The sequence below is a fragment of the Glycine soja genome, chromosome 11 (assembly GCF_004193775.1).
Source record: "Glycine soja cultivar W05 chromosome 11, ASM419377v2, whole genome shotgun sequence".
Classification (NCBI taxonomy): domain Eukaryota; kingdom Viridiplantae; phylum Streptophyta; class Magnoliopsida; order Fabales; family Fabaceae; genus Glycine; species Glycine soja.
In genome coordinates this window covers 49,161,736-49,175,921 of record NC_041012.1, presented here as the reverse complement: position 1 = coordinate 49,175,921, position 14,186 = coordinate 49,161,736, and the positions used below count along the sequence as shown (strand labels likewise).

Here is a 14,186-nt window from a genome sequence, read left to right as displayed (position 1 = left end):
TTTAGGGTCAGGATTACAAAAGACCAATAACTCTTAAGAATAATTTATACGAAATTTACACATCATTTATCAGTACAGAAAATTGGAGATTTAAACTCGAATTACAATTAATTAATGTTCAAAAGACTTGGTCAAATATGCCAACTCTTGTTAGTGAGATTTGTTATTATTATTATTTTATATAGACGAAATACTCATTTTGCTTACATCATTGGTGATTACCAAGAGATAAATAATTCTCATTTTATTTTATTTTTCTTTTCAAAATAAGATCATAATATCTTGAGTAACTTAAAAGATTGACACTATATATTTTATGAGATATTAAGATCCCCTGTAGTAGATCCAATCTTCACTAATATTTGGTATTTAAATTAGTTTGTTCAGTTGTGCACATGGACTGAGAAATTCATAAAGATATTATTTAAAGTTATTTTTTGGTGAAAAGATATCATTTAAAGTTGAGTTACGAGTAACTAAAATAATTATAATTCAAACCTATATGTGGATATATATAAATGTCTTTCTCTATATATTACATGTTCATCTACCAGTAAAATAGCTGTTTTGAGTTGAGATCATAGTGAAACATTAAGAGAAAGGACCATGCATGCCTATTCCCGCCTCTTTCGGAGCATGCATGCAATGTGTTCGGAAATTTGTCACTCAACAAAGGCAATCATAAATCAGAGGCAGAAATGTGGGGCTGAAACAAGGGACCTTAATTTAATAGGGGATGTGGTCTTTTTTATTGTTTCTTTTTTGGGGGGGAAAGGGGCAGTTTTCCAATTTTCCTTGATTTTCAATAAGAATATCTCTGCTGTGTACATGTTATATACAAAGCAATTAAGCTGATCGATGATTGCGTTGAAGCACCTTTTGGCAGACATGTTTAGCACATCTATGTTTTATATAAGGCTTTCTTCAACTAGTTAATACTAAATTAACACATCCAAATCTATCCACGGATTTTAGGAACTTAAATGAACCAATTAATGACCAATGTAAAGTGAGGCCTCCTTCCACAAAAGCGTCATGTGTTGGATGCAGCCTTTTGTGAACATCATCATGACCATACCTTCTACCAGAGGCAGAGGGTTAATTTTCCAACTATCTTCATACATTCTATTATATATTTAGTTAAACATTTTTTATGAATAATAAAATTGTTGTAGTATTAATTATCGTTCTGTAAAAAAATTCTAGTATCGTGCAAAACTTATAAAAATATTTAAAAACTCTTAATTATATTATACATTTAATAGGACTTCTCGTGCAAAAGTAATTATTTTCATGTATATATAGTGTAACTTTAACTTAAATGGCCATAGGTCAAACCAAGTTTGCAATATTTGGACGGTGGACAAGGCATTTACTATGCTGTAACTACTCCCTGTGATGATTAATCTGCCTCTTTTTGCAGTTATATGCTCAATGTAGCCACATAAAGAGGAAACCAGTTGTAGAATTGGATGCGATATAGTATAAAGAACGACCGCATGATTACATCAATTATCTAAAGAATATATGCACCATCGGAAACATATATAGCTCTCTTCATGATTGACAATAATCATTTTTTACTGTTTGAAAACTAGTTGATTAATTAGCTTTTCCTCTTATTCCGGATGTAAAACATTTCTTTACACCTGAATTTTATACTTCTTTTTTCCCAATGAAATTTGTAGTCTATTGATCATAGCTAACCTAGTCCCCCCATTACTTTGTGGTGCCCAACTTTATTTGACATGGGGTGAGGGTAATAATTCAATGCTCATAATTAATTGAAGTATCTTATAAAAATAAAAACGTAAGCATGACTGTATGATGAGAAGCTATAAAGAAATGGTTGTGTAATAAAAAAAACAATTTAAGTGAAACTTTCGTGATGATAAATTATTTATATCTACAGTCGTAAGTAGTTACTGAAATTTGTGACGTTTTAACCATAAAAACCAAGAAGTACTATAGTATCTTCTTCTGTTAAAGTTTTATTTATAGAAAAAAAGAACACTAAACAAATTTCTTTTTTTGAATCGTACTTATCTGCAAATGCTAATCTAAATCCCATGCATTAAAATAAAGAGCTTATTGAGACACGTTTCCGATTTTCACTGTTAAGATGTTTTGTGTTTGGTGGACTAAAAGGACAAGAAAAATATAATTAATTGTTCTGGTTAAAAGGAAAATCATGGAAAGAGATTTTAAGATGTATATGTGTAAGTGCAACTGTATAACATAATGAAACGAAGTCGTTTAGGATTTGGCTTCCACCAAACTTCACGTTTGATTTAAGATTTGGAACGTTTCGTCAATTGCCCGGAACAAAAGAGGAACCGCCACGTGTCACCGAAATGATAGCTGCTTTTTTTAAGAAAAGAAAATTCTAAGAAAAAGTCTCAGACGCTGACGTGTCTACATTTATGACTCTTTTCTAAACTCGCAGCTGCTCTTCCCTCTCTCTTTTCGCTGTTTCGTTCTCTACTGTGTCTTCCTCTTCCATTTTCATTCTCTCTGATTTTTGTTCTGAGATTATTAGGTTACTTTTTCTTTACTTAGAAATCAAAGGCAGAACTTCGCTGGTACGTTCCTTTTCATGCTTCACGCTTCACTGTTGAATTTTCTTCCAATACTCGAATGTTTCTCACTCAGTTTTGCTGAAGAATTCTGTGGAATCACATTCCTGTTTCACTTTTGCTTTTTTTTTTTTTAACTATCGGAGAATTGAATGATCTCGATGCTTTTTTGCTTTTCTGGAAAATTCAAGATTCTCATTCTTTGAGAATTTTAGCTTAGCAAAGCTATTTATTTAGCCAATATGGAAACTCTCAAACTCAACTCTCAAACTTACAGTAAAAATTGAAGAAATTGATTGATTTGTTATTCCTTTATTATTGTTGTTGTTATTTTGGCAGGCTAAGGTTGAGTTAGCAGTAATTCCTTTCCATAGCAAATTTTGTGAAATTCTAAGTTTGTAATTATTTTCCTTGATGAGGCTAATAATACTGATGATGTTGATGATGATGATAGCAGGGAGAGCAATGGTGACAGCAAAAGTGATTCAAATCCATGGAAATGTAAGGACTATTTCTGAGTCTCTTTGATTTTCCCATCTGGTATGCAAATTTTAGTGCATTTGAGTTAGATGGGTTGAAAAGATCTTTGTGCTTGTTATAAAACTAAATTAGAAATGGCAGTTGCTGGTGTGCATAATGTGACTGTGCTCGAATCTACTTTCCTAAGGGAATCCCATTCCCAGCCATCTGGGAGGCAAGGAGATGGAGGGAGGGGAGGCACCCGGTCACCTTCGGTCTTGCAAATGTGGCGAGAGATTGAAGATGAGCAGGTAGTCAGACAAGTTCAAGGAAGACCCGGGGAGGTACAAAGGAGTGATGGGTTGGTTGTGGACCTCTCACAGGAAAATTTGCCCGACAGCAGCAACCAGAGGGAAGAGCATATGATAGAGGATGCAGTTTTGGGTGAGAATGATTCTGAAACCTGGTCACAAAGTCAGAATGAGTTCCATGATGAACAGGAGGAATTAAACAATTCTAGCCGTGAAAACTCCTCTGATTTTGGAGTAGTTGAAAGGGAAAGAGTGAGGCAAATATTCAGGGAATGGATGAATAGTGGTCCTAGGGATCATGCATCAAATCATTCCCAAGGAAATAATTCAAGGGGAGAATGGCTTGGGGAAACTGAGCAGGAAAGGGTGAGTGCCATAAGGGAGTGGGTACAGATGAGCAGCCAGCAGAGAGGCGTTTCTTCTGGGGAAAGTAGGGAAGAACAATCTTCTGAAATTGGTACCCAAATCGAATGCGTTCGTGATGGATTTGTTGTTAATCAGAATGAGGGCCAACACCAAACTGAGCATACACGGCGGGGAATCCGTAAATTACGTGGTCGACAGGTGTTTCTTGATATGCTTAAGAAAGCTGAGATGGAAAGGCAAAGAGAAGTTCAAGAATTGTTGAACCATCGAGTTGTATCTCATTTTCCCCATCGCAATCGCATACAGGTTTGCCTGTTAAATGGTTCATTTCTTGTAGGCCATATTTCTTTACTTTTCCGGTACCATACGCGCATAATGTGTGAGCATTGGATCTTTTTTTCCCCATATAATGAGTAGAATATTTGCTTCAGTTGAGTTAGAGTGTTAGAAGGCATTCTTAAGTGAATTTGAACTGTAATGATTTTAGGGGAACTTGTAATTATTGGTTTTATTTTTATGCTCAAATTTGTTGAGGAACATGAAGTTTAATGATTTCATCACATGCATAGTGAATGGAGAACTGTACTACACAATATAGAATAGAAAAAATCCTAGAATCTGGAAAGCTATAATTGAGAAAACCTTGGAAAGAAGTGGGAAATACTATAAATTTGAGTCCATTTGAACCAAGAATCTAAAATATAGGACTTGGTTTGAATCTAAGCTTTGCTCTTGCAATTGATGATTGTTTGTTAAAATATTTTCAGGCCTTGCTTAGAGGCAGGTTCTTGAGAAATGACAGATCGATTGATAATAACAAGTCCACTTCCATTGCAGAAAGTGAATTAGGCTTATTGAGACAAAAGCAGACTGTATCAGGTCTAAGGTATGCAGTTCATATTGCCATTTAAGTTGAGAATAAACTAAATATTGATTTTATGTGGAGTCTTCTGGATTTCCTTCTTGCTCACTTAACTTTTTCTATTATCACCTAATTTTCTTTTATTTTACTTAAATAGGTCAAACATCTTGTGTTGACTTTCTTTTCTATTTTGAATCCATACATCTGACGTGTACTGAGATTCTGCTATTCATTTTCCATCTTCTAAATGTCTTGTGAGTTTATTCTTGGACATATATCCTTTACACTTTCCAACCAAAAAATATAGGGGCAGATTGGTACACATCTTCTGTATTTGTTCAAACATGTGGTTGCTTGAATTTGATATAACAAAAGATAAACTTCTGCTAGTATAAGCATGTTTTAAGTGAATGAAACAGTCAAGCAAGAATAATGTAAGCATCATCTAAAATATTTTTATAACAGTATACAGAAACTATGTCATAGGCACCACACACATACTGGTTTATTTATAATCAGAGAATGATAAAATAATTACAATGAATAAGAATCCCTGCAAATTAGCTATACAGTAGTTTCCAAGCTTCCCTATTTACATCAAATCCAATCAGATCTTTAACAATTTTAATACAGTTATATAACTTCTAAATATGATGGTAAATTTGAAATGGTGATTCTTTTTGTGAACTATATTATGTTGGTAGTGTGTACTTTGCTGGAAAATGACAGACCCAGGGTTTAAGGCAACCAGTGCATGAAGATCATTTTGAAAGATGTGTTACGCCAAATGAATCTAAATTGTTATTTGTTGAAACAACCTTCTCTACCTTATTTTCCCATAATCCAAATGAAAGTCTAACTGTTATTTGTTGCTTTAGTTTTATTGCTTAAAGCTACCAGTGCATTTTCCTTCCTCCATGTTAAATTGTTATATGTATCTGCTTTATGCCAATGATGTTAACTTCTGAACAGGGAAGGTTTCGTTTTTAGAAAGGACAATTTTGGTTGCAGTCAAGCAACCAGTAACACATCTGATACCTCATCTGAGGACGATATTGATGTTAATACTATTGAAGAAACTGGAGCTAGCAGCTCACAAGCAGTCCCAACTGTACATTCTCAACAATCTGAACCTAATAACAGGGTAAGTGACGGACTTGAGATATCAGGTGATCAGATTTGTTCACAAGGAACCATTTGTGAGAATTTAGATCGGCAAGGCTCTTCTGCTCATGTGGAAACAAGAGATTTGGAATCATCTTCTAGTACCAGGTTTGAAAGAGAAGATGGCACTGGAGGAAATGTTGATACGATGCCAACTGAAGATCCTTCTAATGGCCTTACTCAACCAAGCTTGCAAATTGAAGATACAGACCAAGGCAATATGCATGAGTTAAGTGAGGTACATACTGAGCAATCTCAGCGGGGTGATATAATTAATGATGAAAGCGATATAGTTGATGATGTAGATTTGATTGAATCTATTGCTCTGGAAGGGGAGCAACAGGAAGAAGTTATTATTGAAAATGACGGAAGTGTCTGGCATCAAAGTGTGGATGATAATCAGCTCGGTAGCACAACAAATGAATGGCCCCAAAACATATTGGGAGGTGAAGATGGAGAAAATTCTCGTATGCAGGAGCAAGAAGCCCCTGAAGTGTGGCAAGAGGATGGTGGCTTTCAAGAAGCTGTGGAAATTTGGTTAGGAGGACCATCTGATAATGAAGTAGCTCCAGTTGGTAGAATTCATGGATTTTATTTTCCTGAAGATGACAATGTATACAGTGTTGAGCTCAGGGAATTGCTAAGTAGGTATGTTGATATGATTGGAGAGTTTCAGCAAATCTCTTTTGTAAATGAAACAAGAAAATTAGAATAAATATTTATTTTCCTTTGGCAGGAGAAGTGTCTCAAACCTCCTTGGCAGCAGTTTTCGTGAAAGTCTTGACCAGTTAATACAATCATATGTTGAAAGGCAAGGTCATGCTCACGTTGAATGGGAGCTGCAAGAGACAACCCCTTCCCCCTTGGCAGAACAAGTCTCACGGCAACACAGTAGGGATCCAATAGTTAGTCCTCAGGCTACTGTTAATAGCTCACTTGACCGACCCTTGCCACCAACACCTCCGCCTCAGCCTTTATGGGATCGGCACTCACGTCATGACAATTGGTCACAGAGTGACATAAATAATCAGCGCTTAGGAATTGTGCGTTCATTTGCAGGACATAACTGCTTTTCTTTAGCTGATGTACTCTTTAGTCTTGACATTCTAGAGCTTACTTTTCCCATCTCATAATCGTGTTATTATTTTAATAATTTTCTGATTGGATTTTTCTGGCAGGAGTGGGATATTGTTAATGACTTGAGAATTGACATGGTTAGGCTACAGCAAAGGATGAATAATATGCAGAGAATGCTGGAGGCCTGTATGGATATGCAACTTGAGTTGCAACGCTCAATAAGACAAGAAGTCTCTGCAGCCCTAAATCGCTCAACTGGTTCATCAGGTCAGATTATTTTTGTCCTTTTTTATTTTATATACTTTTTCAACAGCCTATCTACCTGACTTGTAACATTATTGTTTAAGAAAAATAACTTTCCTCTATTAATAATCTTAGATGACCAAGTGGAATTCATCACAGGAATACATGACGGTGTTTCAACAGACGATAAATCTAAATGGGAATGTGTGAGGAAAGGACTTTGCTGTATATGCTGCGAAAGCAATATTGATTCTTTGTTGTACAGGTGCTATTCAGCCTCACTTTGAAAATCAGCAATTTTGTTTTGTTTGTACTTGATGTCAATCACTTACATATTGCTATTTTATTTGTCTTGCAGATGTGGGCACATGTGCACATGTTCAAAATGTGCTAATGATTTGCTCCAAAGTAGAAGAAAGTGTCCAATGTGTCAAGCACCAGTGGTGGAAGTGATACGAGCTTATTCTATACAATAGTTTTGACATTAAAGGGTCACACATATAACAGAATACAAGATCCTAACAAGTTCTATCTCCTGGACGTTTCCAGGTACGTTTATTTTAATAAAAATTTTTTCTGTTCTTGCCGGTGATTACTATATTTATGTCGAGTGCACCAATGGAAAACTTGATGTCTCTTTTTGTGGCCATGATTCTGAAATGATTAAAAAAAGTATTTTGTTTGATTTGGTTGTTTGAGTTTTTTTTCTTTCAATTCTATATTGTTATCAAAATCAGATCGGTTGTCATGTAAATTTGCTTTTTCTGTTTTCAGCGTATTGTTTGTAGGTTTCTTAATGAAGAAATAGCCGAATTTATGTGACAAGTGACGGCTCAGTTCACGCTTGGGTTATGTACTATCTAGAAAAACATTTTTTTCCCATAACTATTTGACATTTTGTTTTTGTATAGAATTGACATTTTTTCCTTATATATTTGATATTTCTTACATAAGGTACTTGTTCGTTTTGGGAATTTTGTTTTTTAAAGTTGAGAAGTTAATTTTAATGCAAACTAATGACCAACCCAAATAATAAGTAAAAAAGAAAGTGGCGAAACTCTTACTGACTATTTGGTTCGAAAGAGGGGGGAGATGTGAGGAATTTAGTTGGAGGAAAGGGGAGGGAAAGGCAAGGGAGGAGAAGGATTTTGATTAGAGATAATGTTTGGTTGAGAGGAAGAGAGGGGAGGGATTTTAATAAAGATTTATGATAGTCATTTTTTCAGTTTGGTTCACAAGTAAGGGGAGAGGTTTTAAAAATAAATTTATCTTGTATTTTTATAATTTAAAATCTCAAAACACAAGCAGATATTTTAATTATTTCAATTGAAATATTTTAAGTTTTCTTTCATTCTCTTCCAAATCCTCCCAATATTAGAGGAGAACAAAAAATAGACAAGGAGCGATTTTGTTCCCTTTTATTCTCCTCTTCTAAAAATTAAACCAAATAACCAAAATTTAAAATAATCCTCTCCTTCCATTTGTTCCCTCCAACCAAATACTATGTTACAAGAGACAAGAACTTCAAAAAGCCTAATAAAAAGCCCAACCCAATAAATCGGCCCAAAACATGCTACTAACAATTATATACCTAAAAAATGAAAAGGAGACTACAAGCACAATTGCTTTTGAGTACACAATGAATTAAGGGTGCTAACGTCTAAATCGAAAAAAAAAATTGAAAATCAACCCAGAAAGTCAAAAACTAAAGTTGTGGTGAGGGGGTGCACTAGTGGGTTTATTTTGACAGAAACATAAGAATATACTAGTGTGTTGTTATTATTTGTACCCCTTTTTCTATAATTTACCTCTGCTGCCTTCATATTATAGTTATTGTTAATTTTTAGTTTTTAATGACTAGTTTTTTTTTTATTATGTTCTGTCCCTTTTATATTTTATTTGATTGGACATTTTACTGTATTTTTTAAAAAAAATATTTCCCCCCCACTGAACTCTTCTGGGCACTGGTTTTCAATTGGTGCTTTCTGCAACCGAACCAAATTGACATTATTAACACTAATACTAATGTCAATGATGTGTGTATTATGTATACGATAGTGCGTTTTATTTTATATAAATATGTTTGTTATACTTTTTTCTTTTACTTTGAAAATAGAAACTCTCACCCAACTTTCAAACATGTATTTGTTGATAAATGATAATTAATTTAAGATTAAGATTTAAGAGTACATGTTTAATTTAGAAAACAACAGTTCTTATGTGAGCATTGCATATTGCATATATAATTCAATATTTTTTGGTATTTAATATAATTCAATATTTGGGTCTAAACGCGTCTAATAATTGAAATTAAGGAATTAAAATATTAGTAAGGATGTGTTGGAAAAATGAATCATATTTATTGTAGTCAAACAACAAATTTTTAACCTTTAAACTTTTTGTTAAGAAATAATAAAATATATTATTACATTAACTTTAATGGTAGTCAAAGTCAACCAATGAATTTCTTAAACTAATTAATTAATTAAATTAATTGACTAAATTAATTACAAATTGAATAAAATTTCTAGTATTAATTATTTATGAAAATTATTAACTAATAGATATTTTTTATTTATTTTTACATACTTTCAACATCAAATAATAGAAATATATATAATTAATTATGATAATTAATTTCTTAAATAATAGCCATTAATTTAATTAATTGGTCAAATAAAAGTAAATTTTACCAATACAAGCATGCCAAATGAAAATATTAGAATAATTCAGTTTTCTGTTAAAATTTATTTTATTTTAATTATTTATTCTACCAATGAATTTATTAAATTAATTAATTAATTAGAAAAGGAACAAAATTGCTACTATTAATTATTTATGAAAGTTATTAATTAATATTTTTATTGTTTTGCATAATTTCAACAACAAATAATAGAAATATATAATTAATTATGATGATTTATTTATTAAAGTATAGCCATTTAATTTAATTAATTGCTTAATTGATTAAATAAAAGAAAATTTTACCAATACAAGCATGCCTAATGATAATATTAGACTTTTTCTTTATGGTAAATATTAATTGTTAATTTTTTTTTATTAATATGAAGGATCCAACTCAAAATATTTTTCTCCTTTTCTTATTTCTTAACCATTCAACTAGTCTTGCATCTCCCAACAATATTAGACTTAGTCGGTTTTCTATTAAAATTTAATTTTTTTTAATTATTTATTATTTACTATTTTTTTTAACATTATTATAGATTAATAATAAATATGTTCTTAAATTAAATGAAGATCTTTCTATTATTCAATTAATATTCTACAAATATTTTTAAAATTAGTTTTGAATATCCCAAGTAATACCAATTAAAAGGATATTTATTCCTGGTCAAACTTTACTTATTTTTTGACCGAATTCTGAACTAGTCAATATATCTTTCTTTTGATGAATTGAAAGACTAAGAAAAAAAATTAAAAAATATTCTTTTACAACAGCAAAACAAAATTACAAGTTGTGTTCATAACATTAGTTATTAGGAGGGTGTTCATAATATTAGGAGGTTGTTGATGAAGAATAAAACTCTCCTCTCATGAGGCCACAATCTTTGCAAGCATGTCATCTCCACATCATCTTATTGTACCAACTGGGTAGTATTTAGTAAAATTAATCATTGAGTTACATTAGTAATTTATAATTTCAAAATTTTTAGTTAATTTTATATTCTCATTTTTAAAAAAATTATATTTTACTAAAAATAAAAATGAATAATGTAATAAATAAAATAAAATGTAATATTAATGGGTAACTTTTTTTAAAAAATAATGTAATATAAAAAAAATGTTTGTTTAAAAACTCAAAAAAAGGAAGAAACAAAAAGTTTTTATTAATTTTTACTCTTCTCATTATCACAATGTTTGAAAAAAAAAACTATTATAAGTTAACGAAATAAATTCGTTTATTAAATAGTTTATTATTTTAATCAATCAGAGTTTAATTCAAACCAATACATAGTACTCCCTCATATATCTGACCTTTTGTTTTTATCCAATTCATTTATTTTACTTTGATAGATATTTGGGTACCACATGTCTTTTCTCTTTTCCTTGTATAATCATTACAAAAAGAAAAAAAATCCATTTATTAATGATTTGTTATTATATTTATTTTTGTTGGTATAGTTTTTATTTAGTAAAATTAAACTGTTATAAATATTATAACTCAATATCAATATTAAGATAACCAAAAAAAAAATTAATATCATGATAGAGTATATAAAAAAATATTTTTGTTAGTATAAAAAAATAATATATATTATCATTACGTACATAATATTATTAGTATATTTTTTTACTATTAATGTATTTAATGGTTTAATTTCTGTTAGAGAAAATAGTTATTAGTAGAGGCTAAGAATATGTTTGGTAAAATTAATTGGAAGTTAAAAAGTTACCTGATACTTGAATATGAAAAATTAACTTATTAAATTATAATTATTTAATAAAATTAGTTGTTAAAATAAATGAAAAGTGTAAAATAACAAAAAAATAATAAATCATGATTTATTTTAAAAAATAATATCAAAAGTTAAAATATCAAAAGTTAGAAGTCAACATTTCAAAAGATGTTATCTCAAATAGTATTTTAAAAAAGGCTAGAAACTAATAAAAAAATTATTAAAAAACTTATTTATTAAATAATTAAACAAACTTTTCTAGTTACGAAACAACAAAAATATTTTGTTAAATATAGTCTAATCAACCAATAAAATATTCCAAATGAAGGCATTTTTTGGTAGTTTTTTACCCTAATCGTTGATGTAAATTAAATCCAGGAGAGTTTTGAGGTTAAACATTTTACATTAGTTCCATTATGAGATTTTTTTTCTTAATTATGTTTGAGTGTTAGCAGAGAAAGAAAATAAAAAAAAAAATGAAAAGAACGTGCAGACGGTTAAGCTTCAAAATTTATTTTGGAAATATGTGCAATCCTCTAAAATCTTCAAATTTAAAGAACTAAGAATATTTATCAATTTTGGAAGATTCCTTCAAAAAATAATTTGAAAGATTCCTTGAGCCTACCCCTTTCATTTTAACTGATTTTTTTCATCCCTTACTAGACGTTTTAAATATGATGCCTTAGACGAATAGATTGTGCTAACTGTTTAATACCAAAACTAAGTTAGGATTAATATAGAATAGAGTAGAATGAAATTATGAAATAGAAAGATATTAAATGGTAAAATAAAATGAAACAATATGCAGACTTAGCGTAATATTTAGTTTACTTGATTTTGATATCTTAGACATTAGACAGTGATACGATAATTAATCAGGATTGAGTTTAGCAGAAAAAAATAGTTCTTAACAACATAGCAAATTAAAGTTCAAATTTTCATTAAAAGAGATGTTCATCTTTAGTTTGCAACTGTATTTTAAACAGAAATTCTTCTGAGAGATATAGATGCAGAAAATCAAAAGACACAACATAAAAACAATTAATCGTTTGAGTTTCTGTAAGACATAAATTTTTCGGTCTTTTATCTTTAAAAATGCGACTTGCAATTAGTATCAGACATTTACATAAGGAATTATTAGATTTTAGTTATTTTTTTATAGAAAAAATTAAAGCTGTTTAAAATAATTAATGTATTTGGAATATCAATTAAAAAATGTAATTTTTTTAAAAATTTGTTTTCATGTATCTAAAATTTGAAATTTATCAGCAAATATTTAAAAAATGTTATCTCTAAATTATTCGTAAATTTTCCAACATTTTTTTGTCTTTCAACTTTTTTTTTTCTCAACAACTTCGTATCTTTTTCATAATTGTAAAACTTGATTTTTTTTATTGAAACGAAATTAATCATCTTAATTTTTTTAACAAATTTACTCAAATAAAAATTAATTCTAATTACAATAGACTGTAACAAATAGTGAATTGAAATCATCCAAAATCGAGTCATGGCAAGATAATAAAAATCTGTGGGTATTGGTCGAATAATACAATGACAATAAATTTCATACATTAAAAAATTGCAATAAAACGATATGATCCATTAAAATTCAAACATTAGTATTATCCATATTATTTCTACATGTTCTTCTATGTCATAGAAGCTAATCTTACATGGACGACAGTCCTAGTCATAAGCAACCACTAAAATCCTAACATAATTGGGAAATTATACATGTAAGACTACTTAGTACCTATCCACCCACAATTATGCATCAAATTAAAGTAATAAGAATTAATTTCATAAACTTTTGCATCTCTTGTGAGTCCTATTAAACTCATGCATGGATTGGAAGAAGAGCTCTACCTCCTCTGACTTGATCTCTTCAAAGAAATTCAATTGACCATGATCATCAATTGCTGATAATTTTCTCGTATTTGGTGAAGTTGGCCTTTTCTTTCTTGGTGCAGGTGGGCACTCCAATATGGTTGGTATTTGGTTCCCTGATTGTGGGGTCTTGCATTCTTCTATCTCCTCCTCCTCCATCACTCTTTGTGGTTGAGTCATCAACTTTGGCTTCAAATAATCATTTTCTCCTTGTTTAGGACTAGTGACCATTCCTTCAGTTTGTGGACTACCTTGCCTCTCACTTGATCCAGTATTCATTGAGGAATCCACTATCAAAGCATAAAAATTAAACAAAATGTCTCTTATAAAAAATAATAATTTAAATCTTTCAAAAAGAGAATAGATAATTGGCTGTTTTTTTGCTATTAATGTGTACCTTTTTTGTTTGTAGGAAGACTTTCTGATACTCTCAAGTTTTTTGGTTTTCAAGCTTGAACCTTGAAGGAATGATAGTATTGTGTAGATATAGTTGTAAAGGGCAGACCCATGTGAAAACAAGTCTATATGCTAATAACAAAGCCACCACTCCTCCAAAGCTATTTGAGTAATTAGAGACTTTCAAATTGAAATCTTGTGGGAAACTTACCTTATATATGTCTGAATTTGTAGAAAGTTACTCTTGAACTTGAAACAATAAGTCTTAGTCAAAAGTGTTTTCCTAATATGATTTCATCAATTCATATATAATCTCCAATTTAATAGTTTCCTAAAATATATATGCATTGTTTGAATTTTTTTTATGCCATGACTAATCCAATCAATAGCTGATTTGGTCAAATACACGTATAAGGATAAAATATTT

General features: G+C 30.5%; 1 protein-coding gene across 14 annotated transcripts; it reads left to right on the top strand.

The window, feature by feature from the left end:
* The first annotated feature begins 2,429 nt into the window (after nucleotides 1-2,429).
* Nucleotides 2,430-13,959, top strand: LOC114376197. 14 transcript variants are annotated; one of them, XM_028334180.1, is made up of 10 exons: nucleotides 2,430-2,582; nucleotides 3,034-3,077; nucleotides 3,244-4,018; nucleotides 4,480-4,598; nucleotides 5,547-6,386; nucleotides 6,475-6,823; nucleotides 6,917-7,082; nucleotides 7,194-7,323; nucleotides 7,417-7,607; nucleotides 7,833-8,011. In XM_028334180.1, exons 2-9 carry the CDS (start codon nucleotides 3,070-3,072, stop codon nucleotides 7,532-7,534), a joined length of 2,505 nt encoding a protein of 834 aa, XP_028189981.1. In that variant the 5' UTR covers nucleotides 2,430-2,582; nucleotides 3,034-3,069; the 3' UTR covers nucleotides 7,535-7,607; nucleotides 7,833-8,011. The 14 variants fall into 14 exon arrangements, with proteins under 14 accessions (XP_028189981.1, XP_028189984.1, XP_028189976.1 ...); XM_028334183.1 differs by having other exon boundaries at nucleotides 3,198-4,018; XM_028334175.1 differs by having other exon boundaries at nucleotides 3,189-4,018.
* The last annotated feature ends 227 nt before the right edge of the window (nucleotides 13,960-14,186 follow it).

Bases quoted from the DNA above. Each gene is read 5' to 3' on its own strand.
- LOC114376197 (XM_028334177.1), top strand. From the start codon at position 3,191: ATGGCAGTTGCTGGTGTGCATAATGTGACTGTGCTCGAATCTACTTTC. The intron at 6,387-6,474 runs GTATGTTGATAT...TTCCTTTGGCAG, and splicing joins CTCAGGGAATTGCTAAGTAG to GAGAAGTGTCTCAAACCTCC. The intron at 7,324-7,416 runs GTGCTATTCAGC...TTTGTCTTGCAG, and splicing joins ATTGATTCTTTGTTGTACAG to ATGTGGGCACATGTGCACAT.